The 27260-nt window shown below is 42.9% G+C and overlaps 1 protein-coding gene across 11 annotated transcripts in view; it reads right to left on the bottom strand.

Moving 5' to 3' along the window:
* Nucleotides 1-27260, bottom strand: part of LOC145359914 (opioid-binding protein/cell adhesion molecule-like) — a 1043301-nt gene that overhangs the window by 246560 nt on the left and 769481 nt on the right. For all 11 annotated transcript variants that reach the window (XM_080214779.1, XM_080214778.1, XM_080214775.1 and 8 more), the window contains exon 4: nt 16390-16449. In XM_080214779.1, coding sequence (XP_080070905.1) covers nt 16390-16449 — 60 coding nt within the window. The remainder of the gene's footprint in view (nt 1-16389; nt 16450-27260) is intronic.

Here is a 27260-nt window from a genome sequence, read left to right on the forward strand (position 1 = left end):
CTTTAACTGCCGTAAGCAACACAGCTATGGGCTGGGTACAGGAAGGTGGGGATTGGAAAGGGCATCTGGATGTCTTTGGGCTGGAATGAACAAGAAGAGCCCAATGGCCTTCTTCTGTGCTGTGTTTCTATGGTCCGATGTGAACACTTGACTGAAAAGAGGGAGGAATTTTGGACAATTGTGTTAAGACATTATACCTGGATATCAGTGCCTCATTCATTTTATAACCACATTGCCTAATTTGGACATTTTTCAGTGACTACTGTTCTAACTGGTGTAATGGGTCCACATCAGGAGCAGTTGGGTACAACATTTGGCCAACTCGTCCGAAGTCGGATTCCACTTTCCAATCGCCATTCAATACGATTTACCGGGTGTTTGAGGCTATGAGGTGAATGCAGAATCAGGCTTGATAACAATGTGCCCAAAATCTCAACAGCCCGTTGATACTCACTATCTAGTGCCCACATAAACACTTCCATCAGATGAAGTACCAGAAGGCCACGTCAGTTCATTAAACAAGGAGAGAAAAAGGGCAACATTTCTGGCCAAGGTTATTAAAAGGAAAGAAAAACATTGGGGCTGGGGGGGGTTGGTGGGGTTTACAACCCCCCTCGGGTGAGATTGGAAATTCTCACCTGACATCAATGGAGATTTCCGTTGTCGGACCCTCGCCTGCTGTAGAATTGAAGTGGGCAAAATGGTAGAGTTCCAGCCATCATAGCTGGTAGAATTTGAATTCAGTTACTAAAATCTAAAACATAAAGCTGCTCTCAATGATGATGACAATGAAACGATTGTTGTTGATCACAAAAATCCAACTGGTTCGCCAATGGCCTTTGGGGAAGGAAATTTGCCATCTTTACCCAGCCTGGTTTGTGATGACTCCAGACCCACAGCAATGTGGTTGACTCTTAACTTGCCCCTGAAATGGTCTAGCAAGCCATTCAATTAGGTACGGCCAACAACACCCACATTTCAGCAAAGCAGATAAACACCAGTTCTCCCAAGCTCTCTCTCTCTGGGCCCATTCCCATGAAGTGTGTAAACTCTCCTTCCCACCAGTAACTTCCAATCCTCCTCCACCCCCCTTACTATCCAATACCCAACCCCATCACCACAAAACCCCACTAAAGCCTCCAAGCAATATGCCTCACCCACCCCCACACTAGGATAGGTCTTGCTATGCATCCTTACCCCAACCCTCTGTGGACCCAGCTCTTGAAAGTAAAACAACTGACAGCTAAATTAGAATCATATAATCCCTACAGTGCAGGAGGAGGCCATTCAGCCCATTGAGTCTGCACCAAACACAATTCCACCCAGACCCTATTCCCATAAACCCTCATATTTACCCTGCTAATCCCCTGACACTAGGGTTAATTTAGCATTGCTAACCAACCTAACCAGTACATCTTTGGACTGTGGGAGGAAACCAAAGCACCCAGAGGAAACTCATGTAGACATTGGGAGAATGTGCAAACTCCACACGGGCAGTGACCCTGGAGGTTGGAATGGGACCTGCGTCGCTTGCACTGTGAGGCCGATGCTAGTCACGATGTGGAGGTGCCGGCATTGGACCATGATAAACACAGTAAGAAGTCTCACAACACCAGGTTAAAGTCCAACAGGTTTTTTTGGTAGTAAACACCACTAGCTTTCAGGGTTTGCCCCTTTGTCAGGTGAGTGGGAGTTCCCACTCATCTGGTGAAGGAGCAGCGCTCCGAAAGCTAGTGGCATTTACTACTAAATAAACCTGTTGGACTTTAACCTGGTGTTGTGAAACTTCTTACTGTGAGGCAACAGTGTTAACCACTGTGCCACTGAACTTGTTCAAACTTAAAACGGAACTCAAGTATTTCATATTTTTTTTACTAGGATTTGCCAATTTTGGATTGTTTTTTCCTCCTGCTGTGACTTTGATTGACTCAATTTCCACCCAATTGGAAGTCAAGCCTGTCAAAGAGGCTCGATTCCAGGTGGGGAACCAGCCAGTCACATCACATGCATGTCTTTGTAGCATTTGGGTTGACACCAATTCTGGCATTCCCTGTGCCTTAACCCACCCCATTTCTAACTGGTCAGCAAAGTTGAATTCCAGGTTGCTGTCTCTAACTAGCATTTCCTTTAGCACCCTATTCTTCAACATTCTGGCCAGGACAGTTTGACGTGGTACACACCAAAGCTGTTGTTCCAACAGAAGCCTGATCCCAATTGCTGTCATTGTAATCTGCATTGATTTTGTCATGATGTGGAGATGCCGGCATTGGACTGGGGCAAACACAGTAAGAAGTCTCACAACGCCAAGTTAAAAGTCCAACAGGTTTATTTGGTAGTAAATGCCACTAGCTTCCGGAGTGCTGCTCCTTCATCAGGCGAGTGGGGAGTTCTGATCACAAACAGGACATATAAAGGCACACACAGACTCTCCACTCACCTGATGAAGGAGCAGCGCTCCGAAAGCTAGTGGTGTTTACTACCACATAAACCTGTTGGACTTTAACCTGGTGTTGTGAGACTTCTTACATTGATTTTCTCAGCCCAGAATTACTCGGGAAGATGAACACCAATGTCAGTCTGAATTTTATCTGTTGTAAAATGGATTCCGGGTCTCATTAACATCTGTTGTATTTTTTTTTCCAACATTATCAACATCATTCTGACCATGCAAGGAACAACTCCAGGCATTCTGACATTCTTCTGGTCAACTAATGAGGCACGATACAATCTTGTAGTTGTCCCATTTTCTTTTCAATTGCTTGCTAAATCAACTGCCATTTTTACTTTTGCTGGGGACGGCATATATTGCCATATTAGCAGTACAGATCTCTGAGGCTCTGAATTCCTGGTACTTAATGTTTACACTTTTGTTTTCAAATGGATTGGCCGTTTACACAGCACCAGAGTGGATTGCACTTAACGAAACGTAGGTTCAGCCACGGAGTATAAATGCTGTATCTGGCCGCTCAGTTGGAAAGGGATCTAGGCCATGGTAAGATAGCTTCCTGGGTTCAAACGTTCCTTGTTTTCATCTGTAATCCTTAGGAAAACATTCCGCTGGAATTTTGGTGAGTTATATCCGACTCCATGTGGAGTTTGTCATCGCATTGCAGGTGGTAACAAATGACATATCCTTCAGAGCCAAATAAATGTACTCCACAGCCATATTAATTCTTCACTGTGGCTGTTATTCTTCCAAACAACCTACAGATAAGAGAGGGCAATGAGGTTCATTGTTTAACTCACTACTCATGCTGCATGGGCAATTTTAACCCTAACCGTTCAGCAGAAGCCAGGCAGTGGGAGGAGAAGATTATTTAGCCCTCCCACGGGTGACAGCTTGTAATCTGTTGCCCTCTCTACGGCAACAAACCGTGTTTGGATTGTGCTGTTCATGTAGTGAAAGGTCAGGTGAGCACGTCAAGCAAGGTTGATGTTGAGCTTCATGAAGAGATAGGAGAAGAGGTGACCGAAAGCTTGGTCACAGCAGTAGCTTTTAAAGAATTTCCTGAAGATGGACAGAATTTATTTATTTGTGTCACAAATAGGCTTATATTAACACTGCAATGTAGTTACCATGAAAATCCCCTACACTCTACACTCCATTGACAAAGGGAGAAGTTAGCATGGCCAATGCACCTAATGCTCAGGTTTACTCCCACAGTCCAAAGATGTGCACTTTAGGTGTATAGGCCTTGCTAAATTGCCCCTTAGTGTCCCGGGAAATGTAGATTAGCGGGATTAGCATGGTAAATATGTGTGATTATGGGGATAAGACCTGGGTGGGATTGTTATCGGTGTATATTCCATGGGCCGAATGGCCTCCTTTTGCACTGTAGGATTTTTATGGTTTCTAACTAACACACCTCTCGGGTTTGAGGGGGGAAACTGGAGCACCCGATGCAGATACAGGGAAAATGTGCAGATTCCGCACAGACAGTGACCCAAGCTGGAAGTCGTACCCGAATCCCTTCAACTGAGAGGCAGCAGTGCTAACCACTGTGCCACCTTGGGAATGGGAGAGATTTCAAGGCCTGGAGCCTCGCGCTCAGAGACATAGTGTTCAGTGGAGAACTGATTAAAAACTGAGGATGCACAAATGGCGAAAATTGAAAGGGTGAAGTGATCCCAGAGTGCTGTCGAGCTGGAAGTGGCTTTTCAGAAATACAGATACCTAACTCCTGGACGGCGAGTATTACACAAAATTGAGGTGTCCAGTTCGGCTTACGCTTAAGTCATCAACCATTCTTTTATCATAGAATCCCTACAGTGCAGAAGCAGGGGATTCGGCCCAACAATCTGCACCAATTCTCTGACAGAGCATCTTACCCAGGTCCTATCCCCGTAACCCCACTTATTTACCCCATTAGTCCCCCAAATCTACACATCTTGGGAAACAAAGGCAATTTAACATGGCCAATCCGCCAGACCAAGTATCTTTGGACTGTGGGAGGAAACTGGAGCACTCAGAAGAAACCCAGGTAGAAATGGAAAAAATGTGCAGTCTCTGCAGAGACAGAGACTCTAGGCTGGAATCGAACCTGGATCCCAGTGCTGTGAGGCAGCTGCGCTAACCACTATGCCATCCCTGCCAGCAGACTGGCAAATCCCACAGAACAATGCCCATGATAATCTGGAATTCTGCATTGGCAACTTGTCATATGACCACTCCAACCAATCAGACCAGACTAAGATCACAAAAATCACGGGCATGCTGGGTTAGCCATTATTTGATATTGAGATCTCCTTGTGAAAGGCCGTGCAAAACCTCCAAGTAAGGCACAGTGTTATTGATTAGAGAGGAGGGGAAGTTGAGACAGCAAGTGGAAAACTGAGGCTCAATGCAGACAGCGGACATCACAAGAAGTGGGAGATCCCACCAACGTGTTTGTCCACTTTGTGAAACACTGGGAAAACATTCAGAACAATTCCACAAACAGACATTTTCTCCAGCCAGGATTGGGATGAGAATGGCTGCATATCATAACATTGAAGAAGCTCTGCTAATATTGTTCCAAGACAGCCTGTGCAGAGAACGTTCTGGTCCAATCCTGCAGGGAAAGAGACATTTGCCTGGGCAAGAAGCCAGGCAACATGGAGTTCATCTGCAGTGGCAGATGGCAGGTCTAATCAAGACAAGGCACCTCATCACCTCCACTGCAGTAAGGGCTGAGGGTGCAATCATGTTAGCAATTCTGACAAATGATTGACGCTGAAATGTTCAAACCCATATCTTGAATGACTTGATAGCAAGAGACATTTTTAAGGTGGATGAAAGCAAACTGTTTTGCTATCTTTTACTTGACTGCTCTTTGATCTTTACAAGGGAAATATGTAATAGTGAAACGTGAAAAACAGAATGTCACTGCAATAGTCTGTGCCAACATGGATAGCACCAAAAAGTTGCTGCTTCTTGCGATAGCCAAGTCCAGGGAATCACATTGCTTTGCGAATGTCAAGACCCATGCATTGCATTTTTTTTTCATTCATTCATTCATGGGACATGGGCATCACTGGCTGGTCAGCATTTATTGCCTATTCCTAGTTGCCCTTGGAGGGCAGTTGAGAGTTAACCACATTGCTGTGGCACTGGAGTTACGTGTAGGCCAGACCAGATAAGGATGGCAGATTTCCTTCCCTAAAGGATATATGTGAACCAGATGGATTGTTCTGACAATCGACAATGGTTTCATGGTCATCAGCAGGCTTTCTAATTCCAGTTTTTTTTTATTGAATTCAAATTCTACCATCTGCCATGGCAGGATTCAAACCCAGGTCTCCAGAGCGTGAGCTGAGCTTCTGGATTAATAGTCTTAATGATAATACTTAGGCCATCGCTCCTCCTACTGTGCCAACATGGATAGCACCAAAAATTTGCCACTTTTTGCGATCAGCAAATCCAGGAAGCCACATTGCTTCACTAATGTCAAGACAATACCCACACATTTCAGTGCCAACGAAACTGCTTGGAGGACCTCCAGCCTTTTGCAATGTAAAGCTCTGAGGTCCTTGAAAGATGTGAACAAAATGAATAAAGACTTAATCACTGATTTACAGCTTTACATGTTTTCATTTGAATCTGTTGTTTCTGACACAGAACATATTTGCGGACGTTTCAGGGTGACAGATATACATCTACAGGAACTCCTTGGCTATCACAAAGCCTTGCTTGAACGAAGCTTCTCGGCTGGGAGTCAACTCGTCGGGATTAGATATATTGGGTAGATCAAACAAGAGCATTGGAAGTTCTGATAATTTTCGAACAGGTAATTGGGTAAATGTATGAACAGGATAAGAAATTGCAGGACTTTGGGAGTGCGGTGAAATGGCTAGCTCTTTTAAAAGGCCAACACGGGGAAACTGGACCAAAAGGGCTCCTTTGAGATTCAGTGGTCCTGGGAAATAAACTGTATTTGTTATCAGTGAAGGATGAAGGAGTTCCACCTGAGGACAGAAACGATATAAAGCTCAAAGTAAACAACTGCATGTAAATGTTTCTCAATTATTGCAGTTTGACAGAGATACTTGGCGATGATTGGTATAACCTGCACTGCAGTATTCATGGGAAACAATCAGTGCAAAGGCTGATGAGAGATTTGTGTCAGCAGTGCATTTGTACCAGAGACACGGGGACACAACCCTTGTGAACCCCTGCAAGTGGAATCCTGCATGACTTGCACTCTGGTATCTGGATAGCGTGGATTATGATGGTTGCTAATACTGTCCTGACTTCCATGTTGATTATCCCGTTAAAAGATGGAGTATGAATGCTGCTGATCATGAGTTTCTACAGAGATACTCCAAGTGTTCTTCACCAAGCAGCCTTGCAATGCAAGTTTTATTCTCAACTATTAATTTAATATTAGGATGGGTGTCTTGAGGTCACTTGCACACAGCTGGTCTCCACAGATAAGTAATGCAATTTACCACATATCTTCAAATGGAACTAAGACCGAACCAAGCATAAAACCACTATAGAAATGTATGGGAACTTCAAATATTAAAAACTTATGAAGGTTTCACAGTTATCTTGAGTCTCACTGAAAGCTAATTATTTTTATAGTCTTGAGATATGACTTGTTAAAATGTTCATTGTGCCTTTTCCACTGGATGGTTTCGATTTTTACAGCCCTGTACGTTAACATTTTAATTACTTAACCTTCTTTTTGTTTGACATGGCCAACAATCAGCTTCTGCTCTTCCTTTTGATAAAAAAAACTTGCCAAACCTGTTTGGAATTTGTCGCAACCAGTGTAAAACTAAAAATGAGGCACTGCTCCTTCGCCACATGACGGAGACGAGATAGGTTAATACATCAGAGCTCATACAAAATATTAACTGACTTTTCTTTCTGTCAGTTGCTGAGTGAACTGCCACACACGCTGCAATCCCTTTTATTCTATCCGTAGACACTGCAGGAACAGAACTTTTCAAAATAAATAAGGAAAAGAAACATAGTCATAACACTTCAGCAATAGAGACATCAAATCTGTTTAGTCGCAGATATAACAGACTAAAACTTATTAAGACTGTGAGTGTAAATGAGCTATGTTGCACTTTTGCGCGTGTGAAAGAATATTGCAATTCACATTTTCTTATCCATCAATCTTCAAGTTATTTTCTTTCCCTTAAGCCATGTACCAGCTTGATATAAAAAAAAGAGAATGACCCAATCTCAGCCCTTTGTTAATGTCAGTCTAATCCAACTGTCAGGACATGTATTAGAACTGCAGAATTATTGTCCCTACCAATTTCACATCTTTCCAAAAATGTCAGGTCTAGGTTCTGTATTGCCTCATTCAGTTGAAATCCAGAACTCAGTGATGTGAAGCTCACAAGTCAAACCCCATGATACAATGTGACAAGGTATAGCATTATATAAAAAAGATTGTCATCATCACATTCTGTTACAGGGAACAAATTCACAACAGGCAGAATACACACCGTATTCAACCAGCCCACACTTGCAGAATCAAAAGCAGAACATCTCCTATTGGATGCGATTGCACGCTTGGGTTGGGCAGCACCTGCTGAACAACCCTGAGTGTTAATAGCTACAGTAACGACTAGGTTAAGATAATTAGTGCAGCTTGTAACGTGACGCTTGCGAGAAGTGACATTCATTCATACAAAGGGACCTGCCTCAACAAACAGAAAGAATATATTAAAACCATGAAGTTGCTCAAAAGCTAGTTCTTCATTGCTTTCTCCATGGTGCTGCCTCAGCCAATCAAGCTTCTCATTGCATTCCTCATGGCAGTGCCTCACCCAGTCAAATTCCTCACTGCTCCCACCATGGCGGGTGGTATGGTAGCACAGTGGTTAGCACTGCTGTCTCACAGCACCAGGGACCCGGGTTCAATTCCTGGTTTGGGTCACAACCTGTGCGGAGTTTACACATTCTCCCCATGCCTGAGTGGGTTTCCTCCGAGTGCCCCGATTTCCTCCCACCAGTCTGAAACACGTGCTGATTAGGTTCATGCTAAATTCTTCCTCAGTGTACCCAAACAGGCCAGAGTGTGGTGGCTGGGGGATTTGCACAGTAACTTCACTGCAGTTTTAATGTAAGCCTACTTGTGACACTAAAATTTTTAAAGCTTATTTATTAAAAACAATGCCTCAGCTAATCAAGATCCTCACTATATTCCTCAACTATTCAGCAAATGAGTCAACTTCCAAGCAATTAATACCCCTTTTCTCCAGAGGCACAGATTGCTGCGACTGTTTGGAATTTGACATTCTTGTGCTTGCCCTGAAGAGTGCAAGATGAGAAACTTTGGCAACACATCTCTTTTTAGTGATACAGAAAACAAATTCCTGGAGAAATTGAGCATGTGGTTAGGGAGATGAAAAATGGGGAGGGGAGGGTTGGAGTGTGGGTGAGGTGGTGAGAAAAGTTTCTCCCAAATAGTGTGAGTAAATAGTCCTTGTTAAAGAAACGAGAAATAATAATTCTGGATTGTGACAATGCCTTGTCATCATCTGAGAACAGCCCAAACTGGCCCATGTATTCCTTTTGAGTTGCACAGGAGCTGACCTGCACAGAAGGTCGCACAAACTGAAAACTGAGGGAATAAACGTTGAATGGAATGCTATGCACAGTTTTTTTCTTCTTTATTCAGTGAAGCAGGTAAATGGGACTGCAGTTTAACATTCTCCAGAAATCAGCATCTTTTAGCACTAGTTCAGCCTGGTGAGCATCAAATCTGGAAGTGGGACTCAAAACCACCATCTTGTATTTCAGAGACTTGAATGGTATCTAAAAGCCAAGTTGACATCTTTATTTGAACAGTTCTGGGGAGAGGATTTGATGTTTATGGAAATAGCCATGAAGTTGTTAATTAAAAGTCAAAGTGTTGTTTGAGGCTACTGTCCAGCTTTTTTTATTGATGGGTGACCAGAAGAAGCAGTGCAAGAAAACACAGAATATAAGAATTGGTGTTAATCCTTATCACATCGCCGAACACCCAAAGTACTTCACATTTAATTAGTTAGAAATGCAATTATAAAACAACAGTGAGTGCATTTGTGAAGCAGGTGAAAATCAGCTTGTAATTTATCTGTGGTTTGCATGCAGGGTGTTCTTGAATTCGGTAATAGAGCACTTCCTGACAGGGGAACATCAGTAAATTTTGTAGTGGTGGGGGTGGGAGGAGCCAAAAAGCAACAAGCCACCCGTGGCAGGATTTTCAGCAGAGGCAGCCCACCAATGGCCGCCACGTGGGATCTTCCATTCCCGCTGAAGACAATGACCACCTTTGTTGCTTGTCGGCCATACCAATAGGGAATCGGCCGCACGGCGGGGGGGTCCAGGACCGGAAGATGTCGCAGGCTGGAAGGGCCAGAAAATGACAGCCAGAGAGAGGTGGCATTGCTGAGTCATGTGTGTGCTGCCTTGCAGATAATGTGTGATAACAGCTGTATTTCTGGAGAATGTATGAGTGTGGCACAGATACATAAAAGGTTGGATATCAAAAATCTAAGCATCAGTTCAGATTGAGAAAAAAAGAGCCTTAAAAACAGAAACCAGTGAGTTATGGCTAATGGCTGTTATTGAGTCAGGAGAATGGTAGACAATGCTGGGATTGTTGTTTTTTTTGATAGATAGATACGTTATGGATATATATGTGTATATATGGAGATATAAAATATTTAGATGTTGGGATGGAGAATAAAATTTCTAAATTTGCCGATGGTAGCAAACAGTGAGGATGAGATCAATCAACTGCAACAGGACTGGTTTTCCTCTGCTTGATTGACATCCCACCCACCATCCTTACCCTCTACTCCCAATGCACAATGCCAGCAGAGGGCACCATCTACAAGTTGGACTGCAGCAATTGACAAAAGCTCCTTTGACCACCTTCCCACGACCACTACCACACAGAAGGGCACCATCCTGACTTGGAACTGTATTGTCATTCCTGCACTGTCACTGTGTCAAAATCTCCCGAACAGCATGGCCTGCTGTGGTTCAAGAACGCAGCTCACCACAACCTACTCAAGGGCAATTAAGAATGGACAAATACTGATGGCCTTGCCAGTGACTGTCAGAACCCATGAAATATATTTTTTAGAAATGTTTAATGAGAATATGGGCTCAGGGCGGCATGGTGGCACAAATGGTTAGCACTGCTGTCTCACAGCGCCAGGGACTGGGTTCAATTCTGGCTTTGGATGACAGTTCGTGTGGAGTTTGCACATTCTCCCCATGTCCATGTGGGTTTCTTCCAGGTACTCCATTTTGTTTCCACTCTCCAAAGATGTGTGGTTTAGGTGGATTGGCTATGCTAAAGTGTCAGGGGGGGATAGGGCTTGGGTGGGATTGTTGCCAGTGCAGTCTTGATGGGCTGAATGGCCTCCTCTGTACTGCAGGGATTTTATGATTCTTCTATTCCTTAATTCTATAGAGGATTGCTTTGTAAAATGCAAACGGAGATGGAAAATGGCACAATAAGGGCCTTTGAAGCAAAAGTACCCTAAACCTATCAAAATTCAGGTAGCTGTAGATTCATTTAAAAGAGCGTAAATCAGATTAGAAACTTGGTTTTGCATCTCCAAATGGTTTACGATTGACCTGGAAAGGTCCAAACATTGTGATATCAATTTGCATTCCCAACGTTGCCTGCGTCGTGGCAAGGCAACTGAAACCCAAACTGACTGACGTGATGAGACTTAACAATCAGTTCTTGTGAGCGATGGAGACAGTCACATAAGGCAGTCTCAAGCTTTCCAATTCACTTCCTGTGAAAGACATTGGACATCAGACACAGAGGCAAGCTAACGTCCTCAGCCTGTTTAAGGAATCAATAATTAATTGCCGGGCCTGAGGAAGCAGCTTTAGGCAAACTGCTCAAGGATTCAATGCGTCTAACGTGCTGAGTTTGATCTGGATTTAGCTCTGCACAATTGTGGGGCGCAAATCGTTTTGTCTGACAGACAGCGACAGCATCTCATTTAGAAACAGGAACAGGTTTGAAAGAAGCAGGGCTCACAGATCTGCTAGAATTGTGTCCGACACAAAGATTGTGGTGTATAATTACTACATGCCAGTTGATTACATTAATTACAGGGTTCATACCCTCATTGGAAACTCATTTTAAAAGTTTTCGTTGGGAATCACGCTGCGTTCTGCAGCGCATGCATCACACATCCGTAATAAGCACCTCACCAATTGCACCTCAAACAGCAGCGTTTCTCTCCAGATGTGTGTATTAAAAACAACAAACAATCATTTCATACGCCCACAAAATAAAACATCTCCCATCGTCAAACTCCACATCAACGTCGCAGTATCTATTATATGTGAAGATGTATATAAAAATACACACACATGGAATCCAACCAGAGGCATCCACTCGGCCCATCGAGTCTGCACTGACCACAATCCTACTCAGGCCCCCTCCTCGTAACCCCGTGCATTTACCCTGGCTCGTCCCCTGACGCAAAGCATGGCCAATCCACCTAACCCGCACGTCTTTGGACCGTGGGAGGAAACTGGAGCACGCAGAGGAAACCCACACAGACACTGGGAAAAGGTGCAAACTCCACACCGACAGTGACCCGAGCCAGAATTTGAACTTGGGCCCCTGGCATTGTGAGGCAGCAGGGCTAACCACTATGCATCAAGTTTCTAGGTGTCCATTTACAACATTATTATCTGTTATAATATACTGATTATATAGAAAGATATATAAAATATTGATTATATATAAAGATACTTATATATACATATACACACACGAGTGCTTCAGGTTTCTTGGTGTCCAGATCGTGAAGGACCTGTCCTGATCCCTCCATGCCAATGCTATAGTTAAGAAAGTCCACCAATGTCTCTAATTTCTCAGAAGGCTAAGGAAATTTGGCATGTCAGCTCTGCCCCTCACCAATCTTTACAGATGCACCATAGAAAACAGTCTTCCTGGTTGTACCATAGCTAGGTATGTTTCCTGCTCTGTCCAAGACCGCAAGAAACTACAAAGGGTCAGGAGCGAAGCTCAGTCCATCATGTAAGTCAGCCTCCCATCCACTGACTCTGTCTACACTTCCCACTGCCTCACAAAAGCAGCAGCATAATCAAGCCCCATGTACCCTGAGCAAACCCTATCTCACCTTCTCCCGTTGAGAAAAGGATACAAAATTTTGAGGTCACATACCAGCTGACACAAGAACAGCTTCTTCCCTGTTGCCATCAGACTTTTGAATGGAGAAAACGCTGGAAAATTTCAGCAGGCCTGGAAACATTTGTAAGTAGAGAAAAGAGCTGATATTTCAAGTCCAGATGAGCCTTTGACAAAGGGTCATGTAAACTCAAAACGTCAGTTTTTTATCTCTCCCTACAGATGCTGCCAGGCTTGCTGAGATTTTCCAGCATTTTTTCTTCTGGTTTCAGATTCTAGCATCCGCAGTAATTTGCTTTTATCTGGGCTTTTGAATGGACCTACCTCATATTAAGTTGTCTACACGCTAGCTATGACCGTAACACTACATCTTGCACTCTCTCCTTTCCTTTTCTATGTACGCTATGCTTTGTCTATGTCGCGTGCAAGAAACAATACTTTTCACTGCGTACTAATACCTGTGATAATAATAAATCATATCAAATCAAAGGGGGGCTTCATGAGAGGGAGATTTCAGAAACCTCTGTGTGCTTGGGGAGACAATCTGTCCTGTGTGTTCATCAGGCTAATGGAGTGGTGAGCAACCTGTGACCCAGGAGTCACATACGGCCCATTTGGATTCTGAGTTTGGCCCACGAGACATTTTGTTGACAGTCGCCCACTGACTGGCTAGCCAAGTTTCGCTGATTTCCATCCGTGTAATTTTTTATTTCCAACCGGTACGTCTGAAGTGATCCAGAAATAAAGCAAAGGCAGGTGAAGATAAGAGCTGTGCACTCCCTCTGCATCCTAAGTGTAAGTATTTAGTTTGTTTTTCCTATTTAAAATTGACGATAGTTCTACGAAAAAAAAAGACTAAGCATGTTCTATCACACGTTTTGAAATTTTTGGTGTGTATTAAATGTACCTCAATCTGATTCATGAGATAAGGCCACAAGCCTGATTTCAAACTTGTAGCCCACTCTGATAAAGGAGGGCTACTGATGTGGCCCATCGAGATTGCCCATCACCAGGTTATGGTCATTCACAGTTGATGCTCTGATATGTTTTGCTGTAATTTAACTGAATGAGCTGTGAGCAAATGAATGAATTTGCCATTGATTTTGGTTTGTTAAGAATGGAAGAATGGGGGGGGGCGGTGGAGTTAGTCATTTTAAGAGCTAGTTTTTAAAAATCTTGAGACCTCTTTGCTCCTCTTGGATGATCTTCCAAAGCTTTTGAATTGACGTCTGAAGAAAAAAAAAGTTCAAGGACAAAGAATAAAAAACAATACAGCACAGGAAACAGGCCTTTCGGCCCTCCAAGCCTGCGCCGCTCACGCTTCCAACTAGACTATTCGTTTGTTTCCCTCCATTCCCAGTCTGTCCATGTGGTTATCCAGATAAGTCTTAAACGATCCCAATGCGTCTGCCTCTACCACCTTGCTTGGCAATGCATTCCAGGCCCCCATCACCCTCTGTGTAAAATACATCACTCTGACATCTGTGTTAAACTTTGCCCCTCTCACCTTGAACCTGTGACTCCTTGCATTTATCACCTCTGACCTGGCAAAAAGTTTCCCAGAAAAAGAAAGCCCTGAAAGTCTAAATGCTTAAGATCAGACATTTGTAAACTAAAGTAAACTAACACTGCAATGAAGTTACTGTGAAATTCCCCTCGTTGCCACATTCCGGCAACTGTTCGGGTCAATACACCTAACCAGCAGGCCTTTCAGACTGTGGAAGAAAAGCGGAGAATCCGGAGGAAACCCATGCAGACACGGGGAGAATGCACAGACTCTGCACATGACCCAAGACAGTGACCCAAGCCAGGAATTGAACCTGGGTCCCTGGTACTGTGAGGTTGCAGTGCTAACCACCGTGCCATCATGCCACCTCATTTTTTAAATAATCATACCAAACCTGAGTCTTGGCACTCGATGATATACTGGATTAAGTATACCCAAGAATCTGCAAGTTGCAGTGAATTAAAATACTGTGTATTATTCTCTGAATTCTAGGCTTTGATCCAGATTTGGCTGTGAGGTTAAGTGTATTTATCTCTGCTGTTTGCAGACTTTGTATATAAACAGTTAGGTAATCTCAAGCAAATCCCGCATTATCTTGGGCACGGTGCAGTACTATTTTAGTTCCAAAAGCAATCTGAACGGACAAAAGTAGGATATAGAAGAATCCAGTCTGATCCAAGGAGTTACGTTACTGAGGGGAAAGTAACTCTAGGTTGTTGGGAGCTAGATGGAGGAAGTTTAAGTATTAGTAGGCTTACATTAAAACTGCAATGAAGCTAATGTGAAAATCCCCTAGTCACCACACTCCGGTACCTGTTCGGTATACTGCGGGAGAATTTTAGCATGGCCAATGCACCTAACCAGCACATCTTTCAGATTGTGGGAGGAAACTGGAACACCTGGAAGAAACCCACGCAGATATGGGAAGAACATGCACAAACAGTGACCCAAGCCAAGAATTGAGCCCAGGTCCATGGCACTGAGAGGTAGCAATGCAAACCACTGTGCCACCGTGCCACCCACAAAGGCCCATGCTGCAGATAACATGCTTTGGATGAGCCACCTATGGCCCATGTTTGCACGCAATATTTAACACGTGGAGCATTCAATTTTTCACAACGTACAGCCTCATTTTGAACAATGTAAAATACATAAAGTTGTAAAATTATATGCTCAAAGTATTGCCACGCTAACTACTTTCACTCCATTCAGTGGGAATTTCACTGCAGAAAATGCAACTAGACCAATGACAACCAATTATTTGGATCGCTGCTGATCTTATCGATTGTTCAAAGGATTAATCAAGCTATTTGAATTGCACTAAATCAACATTTGAAATGAAAAAGAACCTTCCAATTTAATATGCGTTGAATGTCTTACCCATTATGTGCTAACATAACACACAATGAGCCCTAATTAATTTAGATTACATTCTGAAACCAACAGATAAGTCAAAGGCCCAAATAATTAATACAAATATTTGTGTTGCGCTATTGTAACAATGTCATTACTCTTCTTGAGGATTTGGCCTGAAAATTTTAATCAAATGAGAGTTTGGTAGAGTACCAAGGGTCTGCGGATGCCTAATTGTTATTGACTTTTATTTGCACAGCCCTGAATGTTGTTTCAGCCGAGGGTTATTTCAAGTAAATGCGGGAGTGTCTAAGGACGGATATTTTCACCTTTGCTTTTCGACAGATACATGTTTTCTTCACTCTAACTCAGACCCACAACCAAAGAGACCCACAACCAAAGGCAGAATCTTTTGCTCTCAGAGCTTGAAGCCATGATGGGCATGGACCCGCGCACAATGGAACTTCCCTGCGTCTGCCTTACTAATAAAAAGACAAGGAATAAGGGGATATGGGCGGGCAGATGGTTTTCAGACCAGGCAGAGATCAGCCATGATCTGATTGAATGGCAGAGCTGGCTCTATGGGCTGAATTTGCCTACTTCTGCTCCTACTTCCTATGTTCCTGCCAGAATTAAGTGCGGGAAGGGGAGGCCCATTGTCAACCTTGCAATTAATGACCACTTCAGGGCCTCATCCTGCCACCAGGGGTGATAACCTATTGCTGCTTGGTGTACTGGCAGCTAAAACAGTGTAGCTTGTTTGCCACCTTCTTGCAAGGGAAGGAGGGGGTGGGGTCAGTCCCTCGAGCAGAAGACTGGACATCAGGAAAGTGGGAGTTAAGAGCCACATCCCTGCCCTTGCTGCTGGCTTCCCAGTACCCCCACCCCAGTGACACACACATTACTTACCTCTGGCCTGGGTTGCTCCGCGACTCTGGGATTTAGGGCCTGTCCTTCCAGCAGCAACCACTATGGAGGAATATAGATATAATTAGGAGGAATATAGATAACTAGGTAGAATTCAGCAATAATTTGTACATTGCATTTTAGGAATAAAGATTCTCTTTTTAAGCAGAGAAGGAATAAAATTTTCATCTAGATATCTCCGCTATGCACAGGGAAATCATTGTCATATGACAGTACTGACTTAAAACACATGTCCATTATCTAATCAGAGTCATACAGTGTGCAGCAGGAGGCCATTTAGCCCATCAAATTTGCAGCAACTCTCTGAACGTGCATCTAACCAGGCCCCATCCCCCTAACCCCAAGTATTTACATGGCTAGTTCCCTTAATGTAATGTGGCTAATTCCCTTGGGACACTTGGGGGCAATTCAATGTGGCCAGTCCACCTAACTTACACATCATTGGACTATGGGAGGAAACCGGATCAGCTGCAGAAAACCCTTGCAGACACGGGGAGAATGTGTGAATTCGACACAGACAGTCACCCAAGGCCGGAACTGAACCCAGGTCCTTGGCGCTGTGAGGCAGCAGTGTTAACCACTGTGCCACAGCCTTTCCCCTTGACACAAAGAAATTTCTGTGGGAGTAGAATGTTTTTAAAGCCCTTTGATTATAAAGTGTGTGATGTATGCATGACTAAATATGCAGGTCCTGTCTATTTTAAATAACTCTAATAACATAGCTTTTAGCAAAACAAATGTAAAAAATAACATTAACAGACATCAATGTCTCTGTGATGTAAAGCACATCAAGTTTGTTTGTCATCTGGAGACTTTCATGGTGTTGTTCAGCAAGGAATTTGATAAGAAACTAGTGTAAAGTAAAACCAGATATCATAGATGTGTTATGATCCATCATTAACTCACATAAAAATTATCAATATTCAATCACAGAATCTTCACAAAATCTTTACAAAAGATGTAAAATCTTTACATCTTGTCTTTACATGAGATGCTATGGGAATGCAGCCTTGGGCTGACCTGGTTAAAGAAAACCGAACTTACCGCTCCTGGTAAAGTTGAAAATCATTTTAAGAGTTATGTGACTTTGACTTTATAACAAATAAACAGAAGTTACATTAATTGTTTTATTAGTGTAAACATTTTTTGACCAGATCAAAGCGAACGACTTTAATCCTCAACAACTAAGTAATTTGATATTTTACTAAAACATTTTTCTTCAGTATTTCCTGTTGAAAAAATTAGGAAACTTGGGAAAATATGTAGTGAGGAGTGTGCATATTACAGAGGAGGTGATGCTGGAATTCTTAAAGCGCATCAAGGTAGATAAATCCCCAGGACACTGTGGGAGGCGAGACAGGAAATTGGGGGTCCCCGAGCAGAGATATTTGAATCATCGACAGCCACAGGTGAGGCGCCTGAAGATTGGAGCATGGCAAATATTGTGCCTTTGTTTAAGAAAGGCTGCAAGGAAAAGCTTGGTGATCCTCATGTCTGTAATTGTTAGAAGGTATTCTGAGAGACAGGATCTACAGGAATTTAGTGAGGCAAAGGGCTGATTAGGGGCAGTCAGCATGGCTTTGTGATTGGAAAATCATGTCCCACAAGTTTGATTGAGTATTTTGAGGGGGTAAACGAGAAGGAAGGTGAGGGCAGTACAGTCAACATTGTTTACATGGACTTTAGCGAGGCCTTTGACAAGGTACCACATAGTAGGTTATTGCATAAGGTTCAATCTCACAGGGTCCAGGGTGAGGTAGCCAATTGGATACAAAATTGGCTTAATGACAGAAAACAGAGGGTGTTTGTAAGGGACTGTTTTTCAAACTGGAGGTCTGCGACCAGCAGAGTGCCTCATATTAATGATTTGGATGAGAATTTAGAGGGCATGGTTAATACGTTTGCAGATGACACCAAGATTGGTGGCACGGTGGACAGTAAGGAGGTTATATAGGATCATAATGAGTTCTTGATCAATTGGGACAATGGGGTGATAAATGGCAGACGGAGTTTAATTTAGATAAATGTGAGGTGATACATTTTGGTCGATCAAACTAGAGCAGGGCTTACTCAGTTAATGGTAGGCCATTGAAGAAACTTATAGAAGAAAGATCTGTGGATGCAGGTTCATAGATCCTTGAAAGTGGATTCACGGATGGACAGGGTGGTAAAGAAGGCATTCGGCATGCTTGCTTTTGTTGCTTAGAACATTGAGTACAGGAGTTGAGAGAGTTCCAACGTCGTGTTGAGCTTGTACAAGACATTGGTAAGGCCATTCTTGAAATATCATGCACAGTTTTGGTCACCCTATTAAAGAAAAGATGTTATTAAACTAGAAAGAAAGTGCAGAAAAGACTACTGGGACTTGATGGCTTTGCATTATAAAAAGGGGTTGGATATGTTGGGACTTTTTTCTCTGGAGCACAGGAGGCTTAGGGCTGCTCTTACAGAGGTCTACAAAATAAGGAGGGGCATAGATCAGCTAGATAGTCAACATCTTTTCCCAAAATTAGGGGAGTCTAAAGGGCATTAGGTTTAAGGTGAGAGGGGAGAAATACAAAAGGGTTCAGATGAGCAATTTTTTTCATTCAGGGTGGTGAGTGTCTGGAACAAGCTGCAAGAGACTGTAGTAGAGGTGGGTACGATTTTGTCTTTTAAAAAACATTTAGACAGTTATATGGGTAGATTGGTATCGAAGGATATGGGCCAAAGATGGGCAATTGGGACTAATCTAATGGTTAAAAACTGGGTGGCATGGACAAGTTGGGCTGAAGGGTCCATGCATGCTGTAAATCTCTATGACTCTATAACTCCAGTGAATGATATAGCCTTATAAGGACACTGAAAAGGGATGAAACTTCAGAGAGAGGTAATGCCCACATTTGCAGAAGATGAGCTGATTAGGTTACAAACAGTTTAAAATTAGGAACATAACCATGAAAGTTCAGAAGTATTAGAATCCTCACCAATGCTTCTCATGGTAAAGATGCCAAATGCGTAGTCAGATAATTTTACTCTTAACTGGGGAGAAATTCCTTACTGCACAGGCAACATGTTACTCAAGGAACTGAAGATAATATTTCACTTCAGATTTTGATAGATATTCTGAAATATTTTACTGGAGGGGTTGAATTTTGGCTTCTGTATTAGAAATAGGATCAAGCTTTCCATCTTTTTAATAATCTTTAATGTTATGATATACTTTGCCACTTGAAGTGTATTGTATATTCGGTTCTTTAAAAACTTTTAAATAAGTCTGTAAATATATCATCTCGTAGCATTTTGTCTACAATTCCAAGAGCCTCTGGCAGATATTCTTAAAGGGGAGATGCATTATTGAAGAGAGACTCATAAAGTTTCTGGGATATTTATTACTTAGCCAATGCTTATTAAAGATAGCTATCTGGAAGAATGTAATATTATTTGTTGACTCATTTCCTCAAAGGAGAAATGGATCAGTACTTCAAATCCAAACTAGTGTCTGTCAGACTGGGCTAGCTGACTCTTTCAAGTGAGAGTGATTATCAGAGAAGTGCTCTTGATCTGAAATAGCCCCATAAGGGGTTAAGGCTATAAATCACTTCACCATGGCCTCCGCTGTGGTACTGCTTAACCTGAGAGCTGCTGACCTATGAGTGGCTGGCGGTCGACGAGACCTTTGACCCTGGGGCCTTGATTCTAGACCAGTTGAAGGCCCACTGCTGGCTTGTGGTTCGGCAGGTCTTCCCAAAAGGAGGGAGTGGTGGTCTGTCGCTGGCTCTCCAGCCAGCAAGCAACACCGAGACAAGATTCCTCCCACTGTTTTCACGAGAAAGGATTTGTCACGTTTCCCAGATGGGGAAATAGGAATATTGTCTGAACTTTTTCTCGTATGCCTTCAAAATGGAACACCATAAAAAGTGAGGAACAACAATACTGGTCCAAATTGTATTTTTTCCCCTATTAGGATTTTAGGGGATTATAAAATACATGTGTATTCCCACTATGTTAATATATACACTTGACCTCAATATGTATCTTGATCTCAGTTGCAAAACAGCACCACAGGTGAAGAAAAAGTGCCGCCTTCACATACATGGTTAAACCAGATAAACCAACATTATTCCATGCTTGACCTCTGGTCTGACAAGTACGAGTGAAAGTAGGTTGAAAACGAAGGCCAGCCAAGGTTGTTATCCAGAACTGCTTGAAGTCTGCATGCCTTGGTGGAGGACTAAATTGATTCTGAACTATGCCCCTGCAGTCAAAATAGAATATTGACGCTTGCTGTCAAAGCTGAAATATGAGGACTGATCGCATACAGAAGGTGTGAGAGAATGACCAATGCCTGGGTAATCATCCAGTGAAGAATCAATGCCTTCAGGAGAGGGAGGATGGGGAGAAAATTAAGCAGCTACCAGAAGGATCTGTCACTTTACAGATCATGCCAATTTCCATCTAATTTTTACAAACTTGTGTAGTTAAGACAAGAACTTTAGTAATAAAAACGTGCTTCTGCTGCTCATCTGTGGCAGAGGTCTCTGTGGTCTATGTCTTGGAGACAATAAATTACATGTCTGAATTTTACACATGTAAGGGCGGAAGTGGTTTCTATCTTTGCCCTTTGTTGTAAATAGGATGGCCAGGCAACTCAGTCTTTTAATTTGCAAACACGCACACAGCTGTAATTCTGAGAGGAGACATTATCAGTAAGCCGAGAGTTGCAAAGTAAAATTTCTGTGTTTATCAATTTTGAATTGTAACCATTGTTACCACAGGCTTCAACACAACACAAGCAGCAGCAGCAGGCCACCAGGCCCTTCAAACCTGCTCCACCCTTCAATACGATTATGGCTGATCAATGCCACCCTCAGCTCTTTTTCTGTGCCATTTCCCCACATTCCTCAATCTATCAAATATTTATCCCCCTCCACTTTCAATACTTCTAATGATCCCGCCTCTCCCACCCTTTGGGGCAAAGAATTCCAGAGATTCACCCTCAGCGAGAAGTAATTTCTACACCACTCAGGTTTAGATGACTGGCCCAAGCAAGATCTCACCAATGAGCCATCATCGCTGCCGCATAATGAATCCATATTTCATTCAATCAGGAGTCTCACAACACCAGGTTAAAGTCCAACAGGTTTATTGTGAGATACTTGTTGAGGTCACATGTTGACTCACCCGAGGAAGGAGCAGCACTCCAACAGCTCATGATTCCAAATAAACCTGTTGGACTTTATCCCAGTGTTGTGAGACTTCTTACTGTGCCCACCCCAGTCCAACATCAGCATCTCCAAATCATATTCCATACACATTAAGGTATGGGGCTTCTCAGATCAGAAGGAATTAGTAATAAAGATAGATATCAGTTAGACAAACAATTTACTTCCATGAACTGATGTGTCACTTTGTCTTTGAGTTCTCTGTCTCTAAAGTCTCCATGAGAGGTTAAGTTGCTCCAGAGCAACCCCTTAGGGTTAGATGTACAAATGTTTTCTTTTGGTTATTCATCAATTTTCTCCTCTGTAATGTGGGATTTGAACATGTTTCAGCTTTGTAGCACTTCCATTTGTACTGCTTAAGCATGGCATAAACATTTGCTGCTGCTGTTAACTCACTTATTATTACTGCTTATTTAAATCATCTTTAGCTTGAATGGTTAAACTTTTAGGACATCCTTGTTGAACCAGGAGCATTTTACACGTGGGGAGGTAACACCAAGAGTAATATAAGGTGAGGAAATAACTGATGTGGAGATGCTGGCGGTGGACTGGGGTGGGCACAGCAAGAAGTCTCACAACACCAGGTTAAAGTCCAACAGGTCTATTTGGAATCATGAGCACTCACCTGATGAAGGAGCAGTGCTCCGAAAGCTCGTGATTTCAAATAAACCTGTTGAACTTTAACCTGGTGTTGTGAGACTTTGTACTCGCAGAGATTCAGGATTGGGGGTTGGAAAGTCACATGTCTCTCAGTTGAGTTGTCGGATAGTTGGGTTCAAATATGACTCTTGCTAAGGGCAGGTAAGAGGTTGCGCTGAGGAGGAGGATCCAGTAGAATAAAGATATTTCCTGGCATGGGGTTCTGGTGGGAGTAGGTGGAACTTTCGAGAGCCTGGGAGTCATGCAGACTCTTGAAGGAGAGAATAGAAGTCAAAGAAGATGGAGCAATTCAAAGGGGAAGGTCAAGAACAAAAACTTGAATTAATTCATTATCGTCACATGTATTGGGCACTGAAAAGTACTGTTTCTTGCAAGCTGTTGCAGACAAAACATACCGTTCATGGAGTACACAGGGAGAAGGAAAGGAGAGAGTGCAGAATATAGTGTTGCAGCCACTTATAGGGTAAAGAGAACGATCAGCTTAATGTGTAATAAGACCATTCAAAAGTCTGAAGGCAGCAGGGAAGGAACTATTTTTGAGTCAGTTGGGGCGTGTTTTCAGACTTTTGTATCATTTTCCCGGTGGAAGGAGGCGGAAGGGAGTATGTCCTGGATATACAGGGTCCTTGATTATGCTGGCTGCTTTGCTGAGGCAGTGCAGAGTGTACGGGAGGCTGCTTTTGTGTGACGGATTGGGCTACGTACACAACCCTGTGTAGTTTGTAGCGATTTTGGCAGAGGAGCCATACCAAGCTGTGATGCAGCCAGAAAGGCGCATCTGTAGAAATTGGAGCGCGTCATCACGGACATGCCAAATTTCCTGAGTCTTCTGAGGAGGTAGAGGCGTTGGTGGGCTTTCTTAACTATAGTTTCAGCATAAACTAGTATGGGGGTGGGGGGGGGGTGCTAAATTTGACAATTCTCTTTTTCAAGATCTGCATTCAGTTTTCTTCCTTCCACCTTTCCCAACATAGATGACGACAGTTGAGGGTTGGAACCAAGGCTGCTCCATGGCCACACCTAGTGGTAAGAACTTGCATTTGCATGTCGATGGATAACACAGCAACTGCTGTATTTGCATTTTCAAAGAGTCAGATACGTGCTCCTTGCAATGTTCTTCATCACAGTTGCGAAGCAGGCCACTTCCGTGAGCTGCAACAGGCTCAGGTAAGTTGACTGAGGTATTTGAAATATGCTGAATGAGAATAGGTGTCACTATTATAAATAGCATGTTCTCTTAATACCCTGACTCCTGGGATTTGTAGGAGAACAGATAACTCAGTTGTCATGCCATTGTAGTTCAGGCATCGCACAGACTAAACTGAGAGAAAGTCAATCTGACCTCCAATTGACCTGAGGATCTGGTAAGAGCAGTTAACTTTTAATTGACCTTATAGGAGCACATGAAGTTGCCCACAGCTTCGAGCTTGACGCACAACAATAGATCATCTATTACAGGGTTTAACACCTCTGCGCTTCCAAAATGGCACATCCTTGACTTAACCGAGAGCAGTGCTGATGCAAAGCCAAAAATCTACATTGAAAAGTACACATCAGCATTGCGTTGTCCAAAATAAATGTTCTTACTATTAAAGCTACAATATCTGCAATTCTGTAATAAACATTTCCATGAACAAGTCAGGGTTCTGAGCTACAGTTTGGAAAAAAAAGCCTTGTCCATCTAATTTAAAAATGCCAAGAATTTGAGCCTTGTACCTGAGAAAGGGATACACAACCGGGGTGGAATTTTCCTGTCCGTCTGTCACGGGAATCGTAGCGGGCGGGACACGGAGCGTGGGAAGGTCCGTTGACCTCAGGATTTTCTAGGCCTTGGGGTGAGCGCGGCCAGAAAATCCCATCCTTGGACTCGGCACAAGAGTGGATGTCTTACACCATATAAAACTCCTTGCTGACTTATCACCATGGGAGATTCACATATATATCATTTCTTATTGTGTCCCTCACATATCAGGCACCACAGAATAAAAGTACAAACAAAGAGACAAAATGCAATCATTTTACGTTGAGGTCAATTATAGATGCAATGCCTCTTGTTCAGAGAAATTTGGGGACTGTGGTGAAGATAACAATTACAAGCACTTTGGCAATCTGCAAAGTTTCCTCCTGAATAATAATTAACCTGCAATTAGCTTTAGGATGTTTCTGACAATCAGATTTAATGGCCTTCAAAGAAAAGGTCACATACACAGGCGCACAGAAGCAACATAGCAGCAGGAAACTACAACATGCATTAATGTTTCTGTCACGAGAAAGCAATCTGCATTGCATAATACTTCTCATCTGAAATAGAGCAATTGCTTTAGATAAGGAGGAAGGTATAGCGTAATACACAAGCAGTGTGACATCCCTATTCAAAAAGAGAGGAGGCAAGGAGTTGTTAAGCGATAAGCCTAATATCTACACTGCGATTTTCTGGCTTTGAGGCAAGCAAGGCTGGAAAATTATGTGGTGGTGCTTATAAGTCAGCAAGGAATATTATATCGTGTAAAACATCTGGTCTTCTGCCAAGTCTAAGGATGGGTCAACAGACATTTCATATCCACCCCTCGCCCGCTCCGCTTTCTGTGGCGGACGGGAGGGCAAAATCCTGGCTCAATTGTTGGGAAAATCTTGGAATCAATTAAGGAGGTAACGCCGGCACATTTGGAAAATCATCTTCTCATCAAGCAGCATCATTGTGGCTTCATTAAAAGGAAATCGTGTCTAACTAATTTATGAGAGCTTTCGAGGGAGTCTCAATCAGACTAGCTAGAGAGGAACCAGTACTCGTGTTGCATCTGGACTTCCAGAAGGTGTTCGACAAAACACCTCACTAATGGTTGTCATAAGAGAAGACCCATTGGTGTTGGAGGTGATATATTGGCACAGATAGAGAATTGGTTAATGGGTCGGAAACCGCGAGTGGGGAATAGATTCTTTTTCAGGTTGATGATCTGGAACCAATGGGGTTCACATAGTAAGAAGTCTCACGACACCAGTGCTGCTCCTTCGGCAGTGAAGGAGCAGTACTCCAAAAGCTAGTGGCTTTTGCTACCAAATAAACCTGTTGGACTTTAACCTCGTGTTGTGAGACTTCTTACTGTGTTTATCCCAGTCCAATGCCGGCATCTCCACATCATGACCAGTGGGGTTCCCCAGGGATCAGTGCTGGGACTACAACTGTTCACATTAATTAATGATTAATGACTTGGAAGGAGGAAGCAAATATATTGCAGCCAAACTTGCAGACGGCTCACAAATAGATGGAAAGGCTAGTTGTGAGAGGGATACTAGCAGTTTACGAAGAAATGTTGAAAGGTTAAGTAAATGGGCAAAAGCTTCCTGATGAATACAATGTGGAAGAATGTGAAGTTGTTCATTTTCGAAGAAAGATCAAAAGAACAGGATATTGTTGAAATGGGAAAAAACACTGCAGGAAGCTACAACACAAAGGGACTTAGGGGTACTTACGAAACACAGGAGCAGGAGTGAGCCATTCAGCCCATCAAGCCTCCTCCGCCATTCAATAAGATCATGGGTGATCTGTGGCCGAACTCCACGTACCTGCCCTATGCCCATTTCCCTTGACACCCCTGCTCAAAATTGGTCGACCTCAGACTTAAACCTAACAATTGAACCAGCATTCACTGCAGTTTGTGCACAAAACACAGAAAGCAAGCACATAGACGCAGCAGGTTATCGGGAATGCGAATGGAATGTGAAGTACAAGAGGAGGAACGTCTCACTGCAACTGTACAAGGTACTGGTGAGACTATATCTGGAGCACTGTGAGCAGGTCTGGTCCCCTTATTTAAGGAAAGGTATTATTTCATTGGTGGAAGAGAATAAGTTTCTCAAGAATTTTGAAGCGGAAGACAGGATTTAATATACCGTAACCTCCAATGGAGAGGTCAGCAGAAGCTTTGCCAAAAAGGCAATGACTTTTTAATACAAATTAGGATAGGAAAGGATTGAGTGTTGAGGGATCCATTGTATAGTTGGCTTCCTTAATGCAAAAACTTCATTTTAAGATATTTCTGCCTGTGCAATTACATTTAAATGTTCAGCTTAAAAAATTAACTAACACTTGACTGCATTTTAAAACTCAGAAGGCATGCTGGTTTAGCTAGAAATTGACTGCATTTTTGAAAAGTACAATGCAAGCAAAACAGGCTTTTCATAAACCAAACAACTTTTTCCTAATATAGAGTCATAGATGTTTACAGCATGGAAACAGGCCCTTCGGCCCCACTTGTCCATGCCACCCTTTATTTTTTAAAACCCTTAAAGCTAACCCCAATTGCCCACATTTGGCCCATATCCCTTTATACCCTTCTTACCTTTGTAACTATCTAAATGCTTTTTAGAAGACAAAATTGTACCCGCCTCTACTACTACCTCTAGCAGTTTGTTCCCGAAACTCACCATCCTCTGTGTGGAAAAAATTGCCCCTCTGGACACTTTTGTATCTCTCCCCTTACCTTAAACCTACGTCCTCTAGATTTAGATTTCCCTACCTTTGGGAAAAGATATTGACTATCTAGCTGATAGACCTCTAATATCACCCCTCAGCCTCCGACACTCCAGGAGAAAAAAGTCCCAGTCTAACCAGCCTCTCCTTATAACTCAATCCATCAAGTCCTAGTAGCATCCTATAAATCTTTTCTGCACTCTTTCTAGTTTAACAATATCCTTTCTACAATAGGGTGACCAGAATTGCACACAGTATTCCAAGTGTGGCCTTACCAATGTCTTGTACAACTTCAACAAGACATTCCAACTCCTGTATTCAGTGTTCTGACCAATGAAACCAAGCACGCCAAATGCCTTCTTCACCACTCTGTCCACCTGTGGCTCCACTTTCAAGGAGGTTTGAACATGTACCCTAGATCTCTGTTCTGTAACTCACCCCAACACCTTGCCTGTAACTGTACCATTACCATTAAAACCTGCAAGGTTGGTTTCTCCGAGTTGGAGACAGCATGTGCC

Source organism: Carcharhinus amblyrhynchos, chromosome 29 (assembly GCF_965287045.1).
Source record: "Carcharhinus amblyrhynchos chromosome 29, sCarAmb.v2.hapA, whole genome shotgun sequence".
Taxonomy (NCBI): Eukaryota; Metazoa; Chordata; class Chondrichthyes; order Carcharhiniformes; family Carcharhinidae; genus Carcharhinus; species Carcharhinus amblyrhynchos.